Raw genomic sequence first — 17,135 nt, forward strand, 5'->3', positions numbered from 1 at the left:
CCTGCCATGGGAAGGGATATCTTCCACTGACCAGGTTGCTCAAAACCATATCCAACCTGGCCTTGAACACTTCTAGGGATGGGCATCCAAAGCTTCCCTGGGCAACTTGTTCCAGTGTCTCCCTACCCTCACAGTAAAGAATTTATTCCTAATACGTGGTCTAAATCTACAGTCTTTCAGTTTAAAGCCATTACTCCTTGTCCTATTCCTACATGCCCTTATAAGAAGTCCCTCTCCAGATTTCTTCTAGGCCCCTTTAGGAACTAGGAGGCTGCTCTAAGGTCTCACTAGAGCCTTCTCCAGGCTGAACAGTCCCAACCCTCCCCCTGTCCTCCGAGGATTGGTGCTCCAGACCTCCGAGCATCTTTGTGGCCTCCTCTGGACTCACTCCATGTCCTTCCAAGAAGGTCCATGTCTTTCTTGTGTTAGGAGCCCCAGAGCTGGACGCAGTCCCTCAGGTGGGGTCTCACAAGAGTGGAGTAGAGGGCAAGAATCACCTCCTTTGATCTGCTGGTCATGCTGCTTTTTAAGCAGCCCAGCATACTGTTGGCTTTCTAAGCTGCAGGCACGTGTGGCCTTGTCACACTGAGCTTCTCATCAACCAACAGCCCCAAGTCTTTTTCCTCAGAGCTGCTCTCAATCCAGTCTCTGCTGAGCCTGCAGCTGTGCTTGGGATTGCCCAGCCCATGTACAAGACCTTGCACTTGGCCTTCTTGAACCTCATGAGGTTCACACAAGGCCTACCTCTCCACTCTGTCAAGGTCCCTCTGGATGGCATCCCTTCCCTCCACTGTGTTGGCTGCACCACACAGCTTGTTGTCATTGGCAAACTTGCTGAGGGTGCATCAATTCCGCTGTCTGTGTTGCCAACAAAGATGTTAAATAGTGACAGTCCCAGTACCAGCCCTTGAGGAACACCACTTGTCACTGGTCTCCACTTGGATATTGAGCCATTGACTGCAATTCTTTGGAGTACAACCATTCAGCCAGTTCCGTTTAGAGACAAGGATGCTGTGCAGGATGGTGTCAAATGCCTTGCCCAAGTCCAGGTAGATTGTATCAGTTGCTCTTCCCTTATCCGTCAACCTTTAATCCCATCATAGAAGGCCACCAGATTTATCAGGGACAATTTGCCCTTATTGAAGCCATGCTGCCTGTCACCAATCACTTCCTTATTTTCCATGTGCCTTAGTATAGTTTCCAGGAGGATCTTCTCCCTGATATTGCCAGGCACTCAGGTGAGACTGACTGGCCTGTAGTTCCCTGGGTCTTCCTTTTTCCCATTTTCAAAAAAGGGGGTTATGTTTCCCCTTTTTCAGTCATCATGAAGTTGACATGACATCTTCTCAAATATGCACAGTGGAGTAGCAACTTCATCTGCCAGTTCCCTCAGGACCCGTGGATACATCTCATTAGGTCCCATAGACTTGTGCACCTTCAGGTTCCTTAGATGATCTTGAAACTGAGCCTCTCCTAACAGTGGACAGTTCTTCATTCTTCGATATTCTAAAAAGAATCTTGAAATCAGAAAAAGAAACATCATTTTCATATCCTCTACTCTTCACATCCCAAGCAATATTTTTCATGAACATAATCTACTGAATTCATGCCATAGTCTTCCAGATTTTCCCTGCTTGCTCAAATCCTCAGGACCACATTCCATCCCAAGTTACTCCTCTGTGACATGCTGAATGATACAGGATGTGAGTAGTGAGGATCTCTGAGGCCAATAAATTACTGTTCTGCAGGAAAGAAAAAAAAATCTGTTACCAAATTGGAGATGTTGCATTTTTACTGATAAAGGCTGCATTACAGGAGCTAAGCATCCCTCAGGCCAGTGGGTCAATGCTTAAACACGGGACATGTTTACTTGGGCTGCAGGTCTCGGGTTTGCTGACAACTTGAGAAATGTAGTGCAATTGTAATGGCAGCATTAACCAGCGGCAGGGCTGGTAGATTGTGCAGAGTTTAAGCTGGTCAGAAGTTTGAAGTTTAGCTTGATTAGAATGGTATCATGAAAAGTTAGCAGGGGGCAAGTGGAAATGAGATAAATTGGTTGGAGAGGCAGAATGGCTGTGTATGGCAGATGTGACAATATTAACCCATGATTAAAAGGGTGGTATGAGATTATTAGATTAGTTATGGGAACAGGATTAGAAAGCTAAATTGGTTATGTTGATGGTAAAATAACCTTATACAGGTTAAAAGAGATTATACTGGTCAGAGGTGTATGATATGATTAGACTGAGGACAGGGCAGTAATAGTTTCGGTCTGTTTCTAAATTGAGAGGAGACCTGGTTAAACCTGTTTTTAAATAATCAGCTTCAGAAATCTACAAGATCATTCTGAATGGCCCTTTTCACATAGAAAGTACAAAGAGAGCTTGATGTTTTCCTTCTTAACTGATTGTTTTGGATAACAACCTCCGACAGCACGCTGCTAATTCATTCTGCTTAAAACAGGCGCTTGAGCTGGGCTGACATTTTACGCAGTCTCTGGGGATCCTGGTTGACATTTTAAAGGGCTTCTAAGCATTTTATAATACCCTAAAATCTGGTTTTAATAAGCCATTCTGCTGAAATTGTTAACATAAGGAATCACCTTTTACTATTTGGCGCTAGATCAGGGAGATATGGGGACATCTTTTTCTGATTAGATATACAGTAGTTGGAGTAAAATGTGCAAATTCATTACAGATCCTGTTGAGGTGACAGACAGTATAGCTGACTCCAAACTCTTTCTGTTTTGCTGCCAGATATGGGGAAAAGCAAGGTTTGAGGCAGTAAGAGATGATGTTTCTATTTCTTCCTAGCATCACATTTAAGTTTTTTATTCCACCTATGCAATGGAGAGGGATGTCCTGACATCTGTCTTGACAGGAACGTTACAAAGGTCTTCCCTCAGTTGCAAAAGGACAGTCCTTTGAAGTCAACAGGGAGCTTTCTGTTAACTGATGTAGGCTGAGCAACTAGAAGCTTTACTGTTACCCAGGTATTAGGGTCTTCTTATTTGAAAGCTGCAATTTTCCCTTACCAGTTTTTTAGCAGCACTGAGGTCAGGGAGCTCTTTGTCATGGAGAGTAGCTTAGATAGAGTTGTCACTGCTCAAGGGACATTTTGATAGTAAAATGAGAGGGGGTGCCCTTCCCAGCACTAAAATTCTCTAGGGATTATGTTTGACACTGTGGTATTATGTTTTGAGCATAAAAATTAGATACATGGATTTGTCACTAAATTCATCTGTGCATACGTTTGTCATCCATCTGTTCATTGCAACTTAAACTTGTGGATAATGATTTTTTTTTAGTAAATTGTTAAAAAAGTGCTAAAATGGGTCTGCTGGACCCTATCAATTTAATAATGCATTGTTTAGATATTTTTGTAAATATTTTAATTAATTTCACTGAAGAATCTACATAAAGACATTAGGAAAAGATGAATTTAGATACTGCTTTCAGAAATTCTCTCATGGATGTGTCAGTGTGTCAGTAAAAACCTATGCACATACCTATATATTATACAAGTGTTTGTGTATGTGAGGGTATTTTTTAAATTAAAAATCCACTTGATTCAGGTACACAGATAGATAGAAAAATGTCAGTCTAATGGACTAAAAGGCAATATTGCAAACAGCTGAAAATTCTTGTCAGAGAAATTTGACTTAAAATCATCTGTGAGCAGAGTTCTTAACCCCATCTAACACATGCAAGTGCTGGGGCACACATAGGGACATATCTCTTTTCTGCTTTGTATTTATAACTGGCTGGGTTCACAGTCATTGTGTAGGCATGGCTCTAACTGCCCTAGCCCTGTTTGGTGCTGCAGTGCTGCAAAGTCTTATAATTTTCTCATTTATTTTATTTTCTAAGTACTTCAGCCACCAGATCAGGAAGAATTGTGCAGGAATGCTGCTTGTCATTTTGTATGCATCTAGGGAGGGGAATGGGTTCTTGTTTTCATAGTCAAGGAGAAAAGCCTTGCGTACTTGACCCACTCAAATCTTTCTAACACAGATGGTGAGCAAAAAGCTCACCCAAGAGTGTAAATCTTGCCTTAAAAAGAAAGATTTTTCTCAAGATTCTTCAATCGCACCTTGATTGGGCTTGAGCTTGGCGCTGTGCATAGGTACCCATGACTGCCTGTGTGTGTTTATAGACACAGAAAACAATGGCATATAAAGTATTACATTTGTCCAAACAAAAGGTATTTTTAATGAGTTTCATTATGTTGATTGACAATACTCATTCATAAGTTAGCTTGTCCATGGGTACACATCCAAAGATCAGAGTTCTATATTCTTCAGACTTTCAAAATTTCAAATTAAGACCAGAGAGCTGGTTGAATTTTGAATATTACTAGGAAAACGAGTGAGAATTATGAACTGTGAAAACCAAAGGTTTATCATCAGAAAATGTGCCCTTTTTTAAAATTTAGTTTGACAGCATTGTTTGTTTCATTATTTATGATACTTCAAAACATACTAGTAAATTGTATTTAGTGTATTTTGTAAAAATGGTGAAGTCAGAGTAAGAGGAGGTATCACTGCAGAAGGCAGCTATTAAAAAATTGCTAGGGAGAGAGGTGAGACTGCCAGGATTTTTGTTGTATTGTTTGCAGCTTAGGAAGGAAAAACATAACGAATGACATTTATGTATAAATATTGTATGTGTAGCTGTATGTACAAATACTATACCTCAAAATTTCAGGTTTTGTGGCCTTGATCCTGCAAAGACTTACATGTTTCCATAACTTCACCCACTATTTACAGATCTTTTCACATGAGGGGGTAGGAATATTCTTGCCCACATCTGACTGTAGGGTTGCAGCAGGTGCACAGTGAAAGAGGAATTGTGCTGGGATAGAGCATTTTCATGGCAATTTTGCCACAGGTGATTTTAATTTCTACCTTTCTGTCTGTCCGTCTGTCTCAAAGTATATCCAAGTTTCTACATTGCAAGTTCTCTTACAGCATGTAAAGCAAATGTCAAGATTTGTTTAAAGACTGAGATTTTCAACTTTATTATTCATAAATAATACTGGATTCATCAGCCAGAAGTGGGACTGGGGCTGATTTTCAATTAAGTTACTGGGGCTACAGCAGGTCTGTAGAGGACTATAGATTTAGACGAACTGTAAGATTTTCTTCATATGCTAAAATACCAGTGTGCCTGTGACTACAAGGTAGAATTTGAAAGTAGACCTACATCTGGGCATCTTCAGTAGAGCTCATATGCTTTATACCCTGAATTCTTAACATTGTTCAACACAGGCCCTGTGTTTCCATCTATCGAAACATTAATAGGTGTTAAGTGTTTTGGCGGTCTCCACATGTTTATCACTGTGTCATTTAGCCCAAAATCTAGGAGGCAATACGTGGGGAAAGTTTGTGTCACTTTTAGTAGCCACTCTCTTTGCCTATAAAAGCTTGAATAATTTCTCTGCAGGAGACAAAGCTGCTGACCAGGCTTCTGTGTAACACAGTGAATCTGCCACAGATCCCTATGCACAGACACTACCTCTGGATGACATACAAAGTGCCACACAAGAGCTTAGTGCAGATCATAGAAACCATCTAGTCGCATCAATATGGTGCTGCACCTAAGCTAGTAACAATGTCATTAAACTGTTTCCCATTCCAGAACTATCTGGAGGATCTCTGCATGTTACGTGTTGTAAACATCATGAAAAATGATGGGTTTGACTCCAAAGTAATGTTTTCTATAAATGGATGTCCGTTGCTCCTCTTCAGAACAAAGGCACCATTGTTTACCAATGGATTATCTCTAGGTGTGAGGTCAGGCTGTAGCAGCTTGTTAGCCTTTCATTGCAGAAGCCCAAACTGCAGCTTGGAATAAAGATTTAAAGAGCAATGGGGGAAATGGTGTCAATAATCAGAAGGGACCTTTCTAGAGGGAAGGAGACTCTTTTCTTTCCTGAGACTTTTCTTTCCTTAACTGCGCTCTCTATATTGCAAGTCTTAGGGGCACATTGAGCTAAGACCAGCCTGAGTAATAGCATGAGCTAAGTACAGTATGAGTAACCATAAAAAATGAAGAACAAGAGGAAGTCAAGAATGACATATGACATATGAATCCATTAAATTGAGAAACTATTTGGACTTTTTTTCCCATCGGAAAATTTACTATTTTCCAATCAGGTTTTCCTTCTAAGCCACATGTTTCAGAGCTTGGACCATTCCTATTATTTGAAATGTATCTTACCCTGAAGCACTTAATATAGTTCATGGAAAAATAAAATTGGGTAAATGATTAAAGAAATTTTACTTTCTGCTCCCATGTTATGTCCTTTAAAAAATAATAATATATAAATTTCAGGAGGTGTTTGAAAACAATTGTAAAGTCTTCATTATTTCCCTAGCTCAAACATCTACACTAACAAGGGAGAGTGTTAGAAACAAGGCTGCCGGCAATGAAGCCACAGTGCAACTCCATGGAAAGGTGTGCCTGTATCCCAGTACTCTTCCCTTCACGACACACACTAAATTCTTTAAGATGGAGCTGGCAGTGTTCACCAGGAATTGGTCTTGAAGTTAAAACCCCACGGAGACATATGGGATAGTTTATACCTTTTAGAGGCATTGCTTCAGGGTCTTTGCAGGCTCCTGTACCCAGCATCATAGCATTTACGATCAGCTCATATTCTGCTTCTCACAAACTTGGAAGCTAGAAAAATTAAGCTGTAGTCACATGCCTGTCCAGAGCGTATGCCTTGGTCCAGTAACGGTGAAGCGCAATGACTAGATCAAAGCACATGGGAGTTTCCTTTGGAAACAGGTCCATGGCCGAAAGAAAGTGCGGAGACACGGCAAAGCAGACTCTGAGTGTCTAAGGGTCTTTGGCCATTCCACTAAAATACATTGCCTTGTTCACTGAAACAAAATGTCAGGGATTGCTCATTATCAGGATGATAGGTTTACTTCCCACTTGAAAGACATTATAATGTAGATAAGTTTCAGTAAGATAGTGAGTCAGAACTTCCAGTATCATCTCTTTCTGCCTCTTGGCCATACCCAAGAGGTTTACTAGTCAAATACAAACAAGACCTGACCCCTGTCTAGAAGCTCTGACAGATTCCCAGCCCAAAGCGATGTGACCGTAGGTATCTTGTTCTGGGTGACCTACTTGTTTCTCTGCCTTGCAGTGTTTGTGGGTGAGTAGAATCCCATTTCTGATTCTTTTGTTTTTTTCTTTCTGTGACAGGATCTCGCTGGAAAGCTATGACAAACCTAGAGAAGCAGCCATACTACGAGGAGCAGGCCCGACTCAGCAAACAGCACCTGGAGAAATACCCAGACTACAAATACAAGCCAAGGCCGAAGCGCACCTGCCTTGTAGATGGCAAAAAATTACGCATTGGCGAGTACAAGGCCATCATGCGCAACAGACGCCAGGAGATGAGGCAGTATTTTAATGTTGGGTATGGGACCTTTAAAAACTACTGCTCATATCAGAAAAAAAAAAAAAACAACAAACTTTTCAGGGTGAATTCTTATTTCAGTGCGGTAAATGTTTTATTGGCAAAAGCATAATATATATTGCTAACAGAATATAAATCTTATACTTTGATACTTTGAAACAGTGTGGTTCAGGAGGAAGTTAGGCAGTTAAGGATTTTTTTTTGTTGGCTCTTCTGTGTACTCATGTTATAGGTTTGGCCAGCTGTCTCATTTCCACTCTGATTATGCACAGGGAAAAAAAACTGAACTTAAGATTTTCCAATGAAACATAGTCATTCTGATAGAGCCTTGCTACTAGTAAGTATTATGAGGCCTCAGAGAGTATATATCTGAATGAATCTATAGTACTGCCTCTTAGTCTAGAAGCCCAAAATACAAGTTTGCACTCAATATGATCTGTAGCAAATGGTTTGCAAAGGGACTGCTGAACATACTGAACTTGAGCTGGAATATGAGCTCGGCTAAGTTAATTCATATCAGGCATGAAGTTGTCTTCATTGTTCAGTGTGACAGCATTTGTCATGCTAGGGAGTGTCTTCCAGTACATTAAGCTAATGCTTTGTGTTGAGCATAAATTTCAAGAAGACTGGTTCTGATAAACAGCTAATAGATCAGCTTGATGCGATTAGATTAAAATCTGCCCAGAAAACTAGCATGTATTTCCCTTCTGCAGAGACTCCTTGGTTTTGGTTACAGCAGATCAGAAGAATTGGAAGTAATCAAATATTCTGTGATATTTCTGTATTCACTTCAGAAAATTAAAAGCTACACAGTGCTCTTTAGAAAAACAAAACCAGCAGCAAGAACAACGCTCAGAAATAATGGAATTTCTTTCTGTTTCATCTGAATTTGGAATCGTTTTAATATTAACTGAGTTGCACATCTCTCTAGTTAATGGCTAGAAGGAGTAATAAAGGAGAGAATATCTGTCCAGCAACTGTTAAGTGTCATCAGACTGTGTTTTAAACAGCTATAGTGTGCATTGTTATAATAAGCCGCTCAGCAGAGAAATTTGAGCTGCTTAACCCTGTGGTGCTGGCAGGTCCAGTGATCCCTATGGTAAGCACTGAAACAAACACAGGGAAGTCAGCCAACATTTGGCATCAAGAGATTAAAAAAGAGGAGGGGGGGCCTTCTGGAAAAAGAATAGGTGGCTACAGAGCCCCCAAAACACTGCTTATCTGGTTAACATGCATGCTTCATCATGGGGAAAGAAATTAACCTTGTAACATTCTGCATATTATTTAGCTTTCCAGACAAGGTTGACATTGAAATCAAGACATTTCTAGAGATGATTTGCACTGGGGCATTAGAGCACAGAACCTGGGGCGAAATCTTAGTAGAAGTTACTGACAGTGCAGCCAATGACTGCAGTGGGGTCAGTGTTTGATGCTGGCAGCCACAGCAATACAGTTGCATTCCTGGTTTTAGTTCCCCATTTGCTGCATCACTCAGTACAGGTCATTTAGGGCTATATTTCTAAACACCAGTCCAGCTCCTGCTTGACCACCAAACATGTGATGGTGTCTACAAGAGCTGTGGCTGTGCCAGCTCTCGGACGTGCTGGAAGTGTGTCTGAAGGCATCACAATGGGAAGGATCTGGCTTCTTTTGCAACTCTTAATGTTTCCCTGTCTCAGTGTCCTCATCTTTAATGGTAGGGTGGCAAGCTTACCTCACTGGGCTGCTGAGAACCCTAATACATTGCTTCGAGATGCTCTGGAGTGGACATCCTATAGAAGTGGAAAAACACTATTCTTAAATTATTTAATATTTGAAAAGCCCTCTGAAAAGCACCATTTAAGTGCAAAATGTTCCTATTGTTAAATATTAAAAGCAATTTAAGTGTGCTGAATCTTGTTACAGAAATGCTGACTCCAGAAAACAAAAGCCTTCCTACTGAATTAAGAATAAAATGCTAATTAGATCCACTCCCTACTTTAAGAGCTATATCTTCAGCTGAGACAACTTCTACTTGCTTCAGAAATAGGGAAATAAGGACTGTATGCAGAGGGAGGCCTCGCTCAAATGGCAGGCAGGAAGTATGTGAAAATGCGGCAAGCAATTCCAAACAAATGTAAAGCTGTTTGGCAGAGGAAAGTCTTTCAGGATCACTGTACTGTGCAAGGCTTACTGTACAGCCAGGGCACAGGCAGGCAGGAGAACAGGGAAGGGTTTCATTCTTAATTAAGAATGTTCATCTCAAGAGACTCTGCCCTGTCTCCTGTGGCAAGGCTTTTCCGTGCAGATGGACACACCGCTGATGACATTACAATGTGCAGCATGTACTGAAGAGTATTACTGCAATGGAATTACTTCATGCAGCAAGGAAACAAAAGGAGCATGAATTTTAAACCTCTAGGCTTGCTGGGACCCTGAAGCTTCTCAGGGAAACAAACACTAGTATAACACAGCTAGTGTTCTTGATGCAAAGGGAATTTCTATGGCCTGGAATAATTCCTCTTTCATTACTGCAGACAGGTTTCCAAGGCTTAGAAGCCGTATAAAGGCATCCTGTAGAGGATTTTCACAAATGCTCATGTTGCTTGCTTGCTTTTTATTTATTTTTAAATAATGCATGCTTCCGTTTTAAGTCTGCCTTTTTCCAGTTTTATCCATCTTCCTTCAAAGGTTCTGCTTTTCACAAATGCTGCTTGCTGTGGAAACTATCACCTTCCAGTAGGAGGCCCTTAGTGATCATCCTATAAGTCCTTCTTGGCCCCACAAAGCCCACTGTTCCTCTCCCTAGTAATGGCCACATTTCTGAGTGAATATGAAGTAAACATTGCCCCTTTGGAGAGACCTGCCTTGCTTTATCCTCATCCACCTATACTTTCATAGAGCACCTCCCCATTGCTGTGCAAACTAGCTAGCACTCACTGTATCTCTCCTTTTGGCAACATGCTACTTTTATATCTAGTCCTGCCAGCAGCTTGGGTTATTTAGAAGCAAAATTTTCAAAATACATGGTTTTTAAGTTGGACCGCAGTTGAAAGGATGTTTATTTTTTGGCTAGCAGTGCAGGTGACACCCAGTTTACCCAGTAAAGAGGCTGCATCACAAGCAGGCAAGCTGGAGCAGTGTAGTTCAGGCGCAGCTAGAGATTTTTACAGAAATTGGGTTTTCTTATGAGTGAAATTGGTTTGGGCTTGATATTCATTTCAAGGACATCAGTTGGAGAGTCTGAAATACTGTTACAAGTGTTACCATGCATGGGCCAGATAGGCGCTTCTTCTGCATGCCCAAGAGCATATGCTATGGTCTTGCAAACTGCTGTTGTATTTGCACTCCCTTTACTCTTTCCTGTATTCAGATGTCCTTTTACTTTTTCTCTGTGACAGGCAACAAGCACAGATTCCCATTGCCACTGCGGGTGTAGTTTACCCAGGAGCCATTGCCATGGCAGGAATGCCTTCCCCACATCTGCCCTCCGAGCACTCAAGCGTGTCCAGCAGCCCGGAGCCCGGGATGCCTGTCATCCAGAGCACTTACGGCATCAAAGGTGAGGAGCCTCATATCAAGGAAGAGATGCAGACCGATGATGTCAATGGAGAAATCTACGATGAATACGATGAGGAAGAGGATGACCCTGATGCGGACTATGGCAGTGACAGTGAAAATCACATTGCGGGGCAAGCCAACTGATCAGGGTCCAAATATCTCTTGACCTACAGGACTTCAAGGAAAAAAGAAAAATAAATAAAGCCCCACCTGGTTTATCTTTGCCAGTGGCCAAGCACATTAACTTTCTCATACACTGACTGTTACTTTAACTGTTAGTCTTAACTAGTTGGGACATCAGCTGACTAATAGACATCAGCCTGCATCAGAAGAAAAAAGGCTCAGAAGAAAGGAAACAAAGACAACGACAACAACAACAGAATGATATAAGCTATGGGTAAAATAATGCCAGTAATTCAGCTGCTATACCCAAGCACTGAAGTCTTACCCGTCGACCTTTTATTATTATTATTTTTTTTTCAAATAAACTTTATGGCTGTTTGTTCTACAATGTTCTAGAAATTCTCACTCAGGTACACAGTGCCAACAAGTGGCTTGTGAATGTGTTTTGTTGTTTTGTGCTACAGTTTAAAGAGAAATAATTTTTTCTTTTTTTTTTTTTGGTTTCTCTTTTTTTTGGCTTTTTTTTTTTTTTTGGTAATGCACCTGACAGGAAAGAAAAAAGATAAAATTCCTTTTGTCCCCTGTGTCTCCTCTTTCTCCTCCTCCTCCCTGGCAAATCTGGGTCAGAAGTGTGTGTGTGCGTGCATGCGTGCCTGTGCGCGTGGCTGGCAAGGAAGGAAGTGGGGAGTCTGTTTCTGTTAACCCCAACAAGCAATTATTTCCTTTCAAGAGAGGACTTCTCTTCATCAGTTGCACACCATACTGAGTCTTTGAGCAAGTGCCAAATTTGTACTAAAGCGCTGAACTAGTCCAGTTTGCTTTATTTTTCTTTTGGTTAGTCTCATTTTGTTTTTCTTTTGCTTTTCTTTTGCTTCCTGCTCTGTCTTAAATTAGGACAGTATTGTATCTTAGACAATCCCTTGAAGAACCTGATATACCAGCAGCTGGTGAGATTAGACATATATTTTTTGGTTTTGGTTTTGCTTTTTAAAGGAAACTGTAGGTGCCGTTCTCAGGTGAAAAAAGAGAGAGAGAAAGACATAAGAAATCTAGAGAAAAAATATTTTATGGTCTTGGATTTTCATGTGTGCGTGTTTATGGTACTAATAAGAATAATATTGGACTATTGTGAGCAAAAAACCATGTTCCAGAATGAAGTCCCGCACCCTCCAAATGACTTGGTCTGTAAGGAACCTTTGCTTTTAATTTACACTTCAAGTGGCAGCATCACAAAATGCGATTTGTTCTGCACAGGACAGAGCAACTGGAAATGTTACCTCCTCGCTGAGTGTAATTAGGTTACCATGATGTCCAGTTTTGATGAACTTGTCCTTTCAGGGTGGCTGAGTACTGATCTGTGATTCAGAATGCGATTTGTTTTAAACTGACTTTTTTTTTTCTCCTTTGCACTTGCAGAAATCCATTTTTATCAATGGGATGTTTGTGTAGGAAGACTAATAGCTATGAAGAGATTTCTATATTCAAAGTGGGCAGTAAGAACCCAAACCTTTGTGGTGCTAAGTTTCCCTTTCTGCTGCCTCTCACAAGTGAAAAATTTTTCTCCTGAGCTAAATACCTTGCGTTGTTCTAGAGCACTTAGCTACGTTGGTTGGGCAGTTTTGCCTTCCTTGGGAAACAGCAGCCAGCAAGGAAGGTGAATTTACACAAGCATAAACCTGAGTAGAAGTTAGCTTCTTGCATTTGCAGTAAGGTACCTGAATGTTTCAGTTCAGAAAAAAAAAAAAAAAGAATGTAAATACAAGTGAATCAAAAAATCTCTTTTCATCTCCTCACTCTTCCTGTAGGAGGAAAGGACCCAGAGTTGTGCAGCAAGACAGCACACTACATCTAAACCAACAAACCAACCAAAAAGGCTGTCCCTAATTTCAAACAGCAGCTATCCAGGAGCTTCTTCCTGGCCTGGGAAAGAAAGTCTTAGGATCATACTGAGACAAATGCCTTCCTCTGAGTTGGTCTTCTGAGTATGCCACCCTTATATTTATATTGCTCCCTGGTAAATTCCTATGCTTAGAGAGAAACTCATTGCTCTTGTTATCACTTTTAATTTGAAAAAATAGCCCTGGCAACATTGATTTTGCAAATGGTCCCTTATTCTGAAAAATTTAGCAGTTGTTGCAATCAGCCATGTAAAAAGTCCAGGGTCAGAATGAAAGGGGCAGGTAGGAGGAGAGACTGAGAAGGAGGGGGGGGGGGTGTGTCTTTCTTTTGCTCTTGAAATCCCACTTGAAGTATAACTTGACCTCTGCAAACCTTGTGCAAAGCGAACAAGCAAATGCCATTGAAGACTTAGGACAATACTCCGACAAGCAGTTTGGACATGTGATAGTTTTACCCTGAAACATCTGTTTTGTTCTTCTCCTCTTTTCCCTTTCTTGATTTCTGCCTCTGCCTCAAAAAGTTCCTATTTTCTCTCTCTCAAAAGAGTTGCTCTGAAGTTATGCTTGGAGTAGCTGATCATATCCTCCATGTCAGAGAGGGTTCTTTTTGTTTGTATTTTATGACTGTGTTGGGTTTTTTTTTTCAGTTGAACTGCCTCTTCTTGCTAGTGTTGTAATGGTAATTATAATAATAATAATAATAATGGTCAGCTGTTCCCAGATTAGTAAATTATGTATAATTTATTTTATCTCCCCCCCCCCCCTTTTTTTAACTTTATTCTGTTCTAATTTGGCAGTGCAGCAAATGAAGCTGTTAGGCTATTTAAAATGGATACCCCTCCCCACCTTGCCTTTTTATATATATATAAATATATATATATACATATGAAAACAAATTGCTTCTTCTTCTGCTCACACCATTTCTCTTTCTTTTATTTTAATTTTGGCCCCAGCCATGTCAACTTCTGATGTTTATTATGATGGAGTGAATTAATGGGAGTGTTGTTTTCAATCTTAATTAACTTCTGCTCTCTCATCACTCATTTTAGTTATTTAATTACACCAGTCATCTAGAGCCAATTTTTTTTAAGCACTCTGTTTGGATAAGAAGGAAAAAAAAATAGACAATTGTTTTTATATCATTATTATGTACAATGTGAAAACAGATATTTGCTCCTTTTTTTTTTCTTTTAAACTTTTAAATTTGTTCCCTGTCTTTGTGAACAAATTACTTCTGACTCTTGTGGGTTCACCTCACATTTGCTGGATGCTTTATTTCCACCACGTTAAAGAGACTCTCTGGTTTAATAATTGTGTCACTTTGGACTACCAGAATACTTTGTTTTAGCTCCAGGTAGGTGCCACTGCAGCAGGCATGGTTGGAGCAAGTCGTAGAGGCATGGGCTGGAAAGCCGGCCTCGGGGAGGTCAATGATAAAAAGGCCCATTGACTTCAGCGTGACCGAATTTCAGCCCTGAACTACGGGCTTCACTGCAGGAGACGCTCCTGGAGGTAGCCCCATCTCATGGGCAGGGTCTATCCTGTGCCAGAGGAGCGCCTGTGCCAAGGCTGCAGGACCAAGCTCTGCTGTTGGCAGTGCGCGGCACAACAGAGCCCTTCTCTGGGAGTGCTCTGCATTGCTCACTGCCTTGGCCTGGACTAGGGCTCACATGAACGCTAATTATGTTACCATACACTTTCTGTCTGAGAGACTACACTAAAGCCTGGGTTTCAACCAGGCTTTGCAAATGAGTAGCTTTAGCAGACTACCCACGTCCTGCATTTGGATGTTGAAACCGATGCAGCAATGTTAAAAAGAAAAAAGGCAAAAAAAAAAAAGGCAAAAAAAAATAATAAAAATAAAGGCTCTGGGGCTCTAAACCAGCAAAATACTTAACAACCGTGTTAGTGTTTTGTTGGGTCCAAGGACGAGCACCCATATATCCTTTGGCAGTAGAAGACCAGATTTGAAAATGAGGCCCTGTTTGTCCCTCTTTAATTTCTTAGGAAAAAGAAAACACAAAGCAAAACCTACATTTATAAAAAGATCTTTTTGTGTTGTTTCTTTTTTTTTTTTTTCCTGGGTTCTGTGCCCTGGAGCATGTAGAAAAGCCAGGTTAGAAGAGATTAGAATCATATTAAACTAAAAGCGCACTAAGGCCCTGATGCCAAGGTGGGCTTCATTACCCTCTTCCCTGGGAACCTGGCTAGTGAGGATGGTTTTGGGGAGCTACAGGGGGGCGCATATATGCCATCTCCTCCAAAACTGGGGGAGCTGCTTGTGCTGCATCTCGTGAGGTTACAAAAGAACACCACCAGCAGTGGAGGAAAGGGAAAAAGAAAGAAAAAACCTGAGGCACTTGCTTCTAAGCTCAATTAAATAACACAGAGTATATCCTTTTTCAATTTATTCATGCCTTATATTAGTAAAATAGGATTTTTAAGTGCATTTAACATCTTTATTTAACCGTTCCGCTATATTAATCAGGCCCCCAGAAAAGAACACTAGCTATTATTATAGCATTTAATTAGTTTTGTAACCAAATCCTCTTATTACAAATGCATATGGAAGAAATTCTTTCTTCGAAGACATTATTTCAAAGATTTGGTTACTGCAGTAGACTCTCTCTTTAATTAAATCATTTTTTAGAAAGTAAATTGTCTTTAGCCTTTTTACAGCACATTTTCAGAGCTTTTTCTTTTTAATCCAAAGAGATGAGCTGTTATTGTCCCCGAAGAAGCTTCTGACATCACGTTCCTAACATCAAAAATAATTCTACTCCGTGGAAATGTAGACCTTACTTAGCCAGAATTCATCTGCTAGAATGAATGGCAACTATATTGGTATCTCGTACGTTCAAGGGCATGATGTATCGGATAGGAAGTACTTTTGTCTGCCCAGTTCTCGATAGAAACATTACCTTCAATTTTGCAAAGAACTGTGTGCAATTCACTAGATGTGGATTCAAGTGTATCCTCAATTCACAGGGCATGGGCTGGCTGTTTAGCTTCGTTTATATTTACATTTTTTCGACTTTTATCTTAACTTGTCAGTTTCCCAGATTGAAGAACGTGTCAAGTTCATTTTTTTCTACTGACTGATTTCTCTACTCCCCAGTGTTTTTGTCACTGGTTTGCTGAAACAGTATTTATATAGCTCCATTGGCTCTAAAGCTATTACTCCTTCTAACGTTTTGGATTTTACAAATGAAAATAGAAAAGAAATAGAGACAATCAAATGCCTGGAGCTTAAAACAAAGTATGTGCAACCTACCATCTCACTTGAAATTTAATAAAAGAAATAATTATGTAAATATAACATAGAGTTATAGATTTATATTTTGTTCATAACACATAGTGTAATATAAGTTGTATATTTTCATGTTTTGGTTTTATGTTACCATTCATGCCACAATAAATAAAAAAAAACAGGAGTTGATGTACTCTTTAAAAAAAATACGATGTGGGTTGCCACCATCCTGGGTTTTTGGTTTTGGTTTTTGGTTTTTTGTTTCTTTTGCATTCCCCTTTTTCAGTATTATTGCCCTGCAAGGCACCAATAAAACGGCAAATGTGTTCTTTACCTATCCTGTGGTCTGCTTCCCACTTATTATAGCAAAAGGTGTGCTAGTTTATTTTCTCGTCAGGAGAACAGAGCAGCTGGGCTCAAGGAGCAGAAAATGAGATTTAGGTTCAGTTTACCAGTCTGCTCCAAAATTCAAGGTTTTCATCAAATCACAGAAGAAAAAATTCACCTTTCTTTAAAATACCAGCATTAAAACAGAAGTTTCTCTCTGAACAGTGTAGTATAATGCAATTTCCAGTTCAGAGTTGGGGAACCTCATAAATGGGAATGGCTGAATCCAGAGGTTTGGCTGATCCCCACCTTCCCAGGTTACATTCACTTTCCACAGCCTTATCTGTTTGGAGATGAAAGCATATTCAGGGAAATACCCAATTATAAACGCTGATGACACAAAGCTATGAAAAAAATAGCTCTGCTCATAGTTAGTCAAAATGTCCCAACATGCTGCCTAAACAGTTCATGAAGTTTTGACAGCAGCATATGGCACAAAGTGGGATGAAATGAATTTGTACCTGTTTTTGACAGTAAGTTATTCTGATGGGTGCTTACTC

At 40.3% G+C, this 17,135-nt stretch overlaps 1 protein-coding gene across 21 annotated transcripts in view; it reads left to right on the forward strand.

The window, feature by feature from the left end:
• SOX5 (SRY-box transcription factor 5) overlaps positions 1-16,585 on the forward strand; it is a 651,142-nt gene extending 634,557 nt beyond the window's left edge. For all 21 annotated transcript variants that reach the window (XM_065683868.1, XM_065683903.1, XM_065683877.1 and 18 more), the window contains 2 exons: positions 7,221-7,437; positions 10,818-16,585. In XM_065683868.1, coding sequence (XP_065539940.1) covers positions 7,221-7,437; positions 10,818-11,121 — 521 coding nt within the window. In that variant the 3' untranslated portion in view covers positions 11,122-16,585. The remainder of the gene's footprint in view (positions 1-7,220; positions 7,438-10,817) is intronic.
• Positions 16,586-17,135: the final 550 nt, after the last annotated feature.

This window comes from Lathamus discolor, chromosome 1 (assembly GCF_037157495.1).
Source record: "Lathamus discolor isolate bLatDis1 chromosome 1, bLatDis1.hap1, whole genome shotgun sequence".
Lineage (NCBI taxonomy): Eukaryota > Metazoa > Chordata > Aves > Psittaciformes > Psittacidae > Lathamus > Lathamus discolor.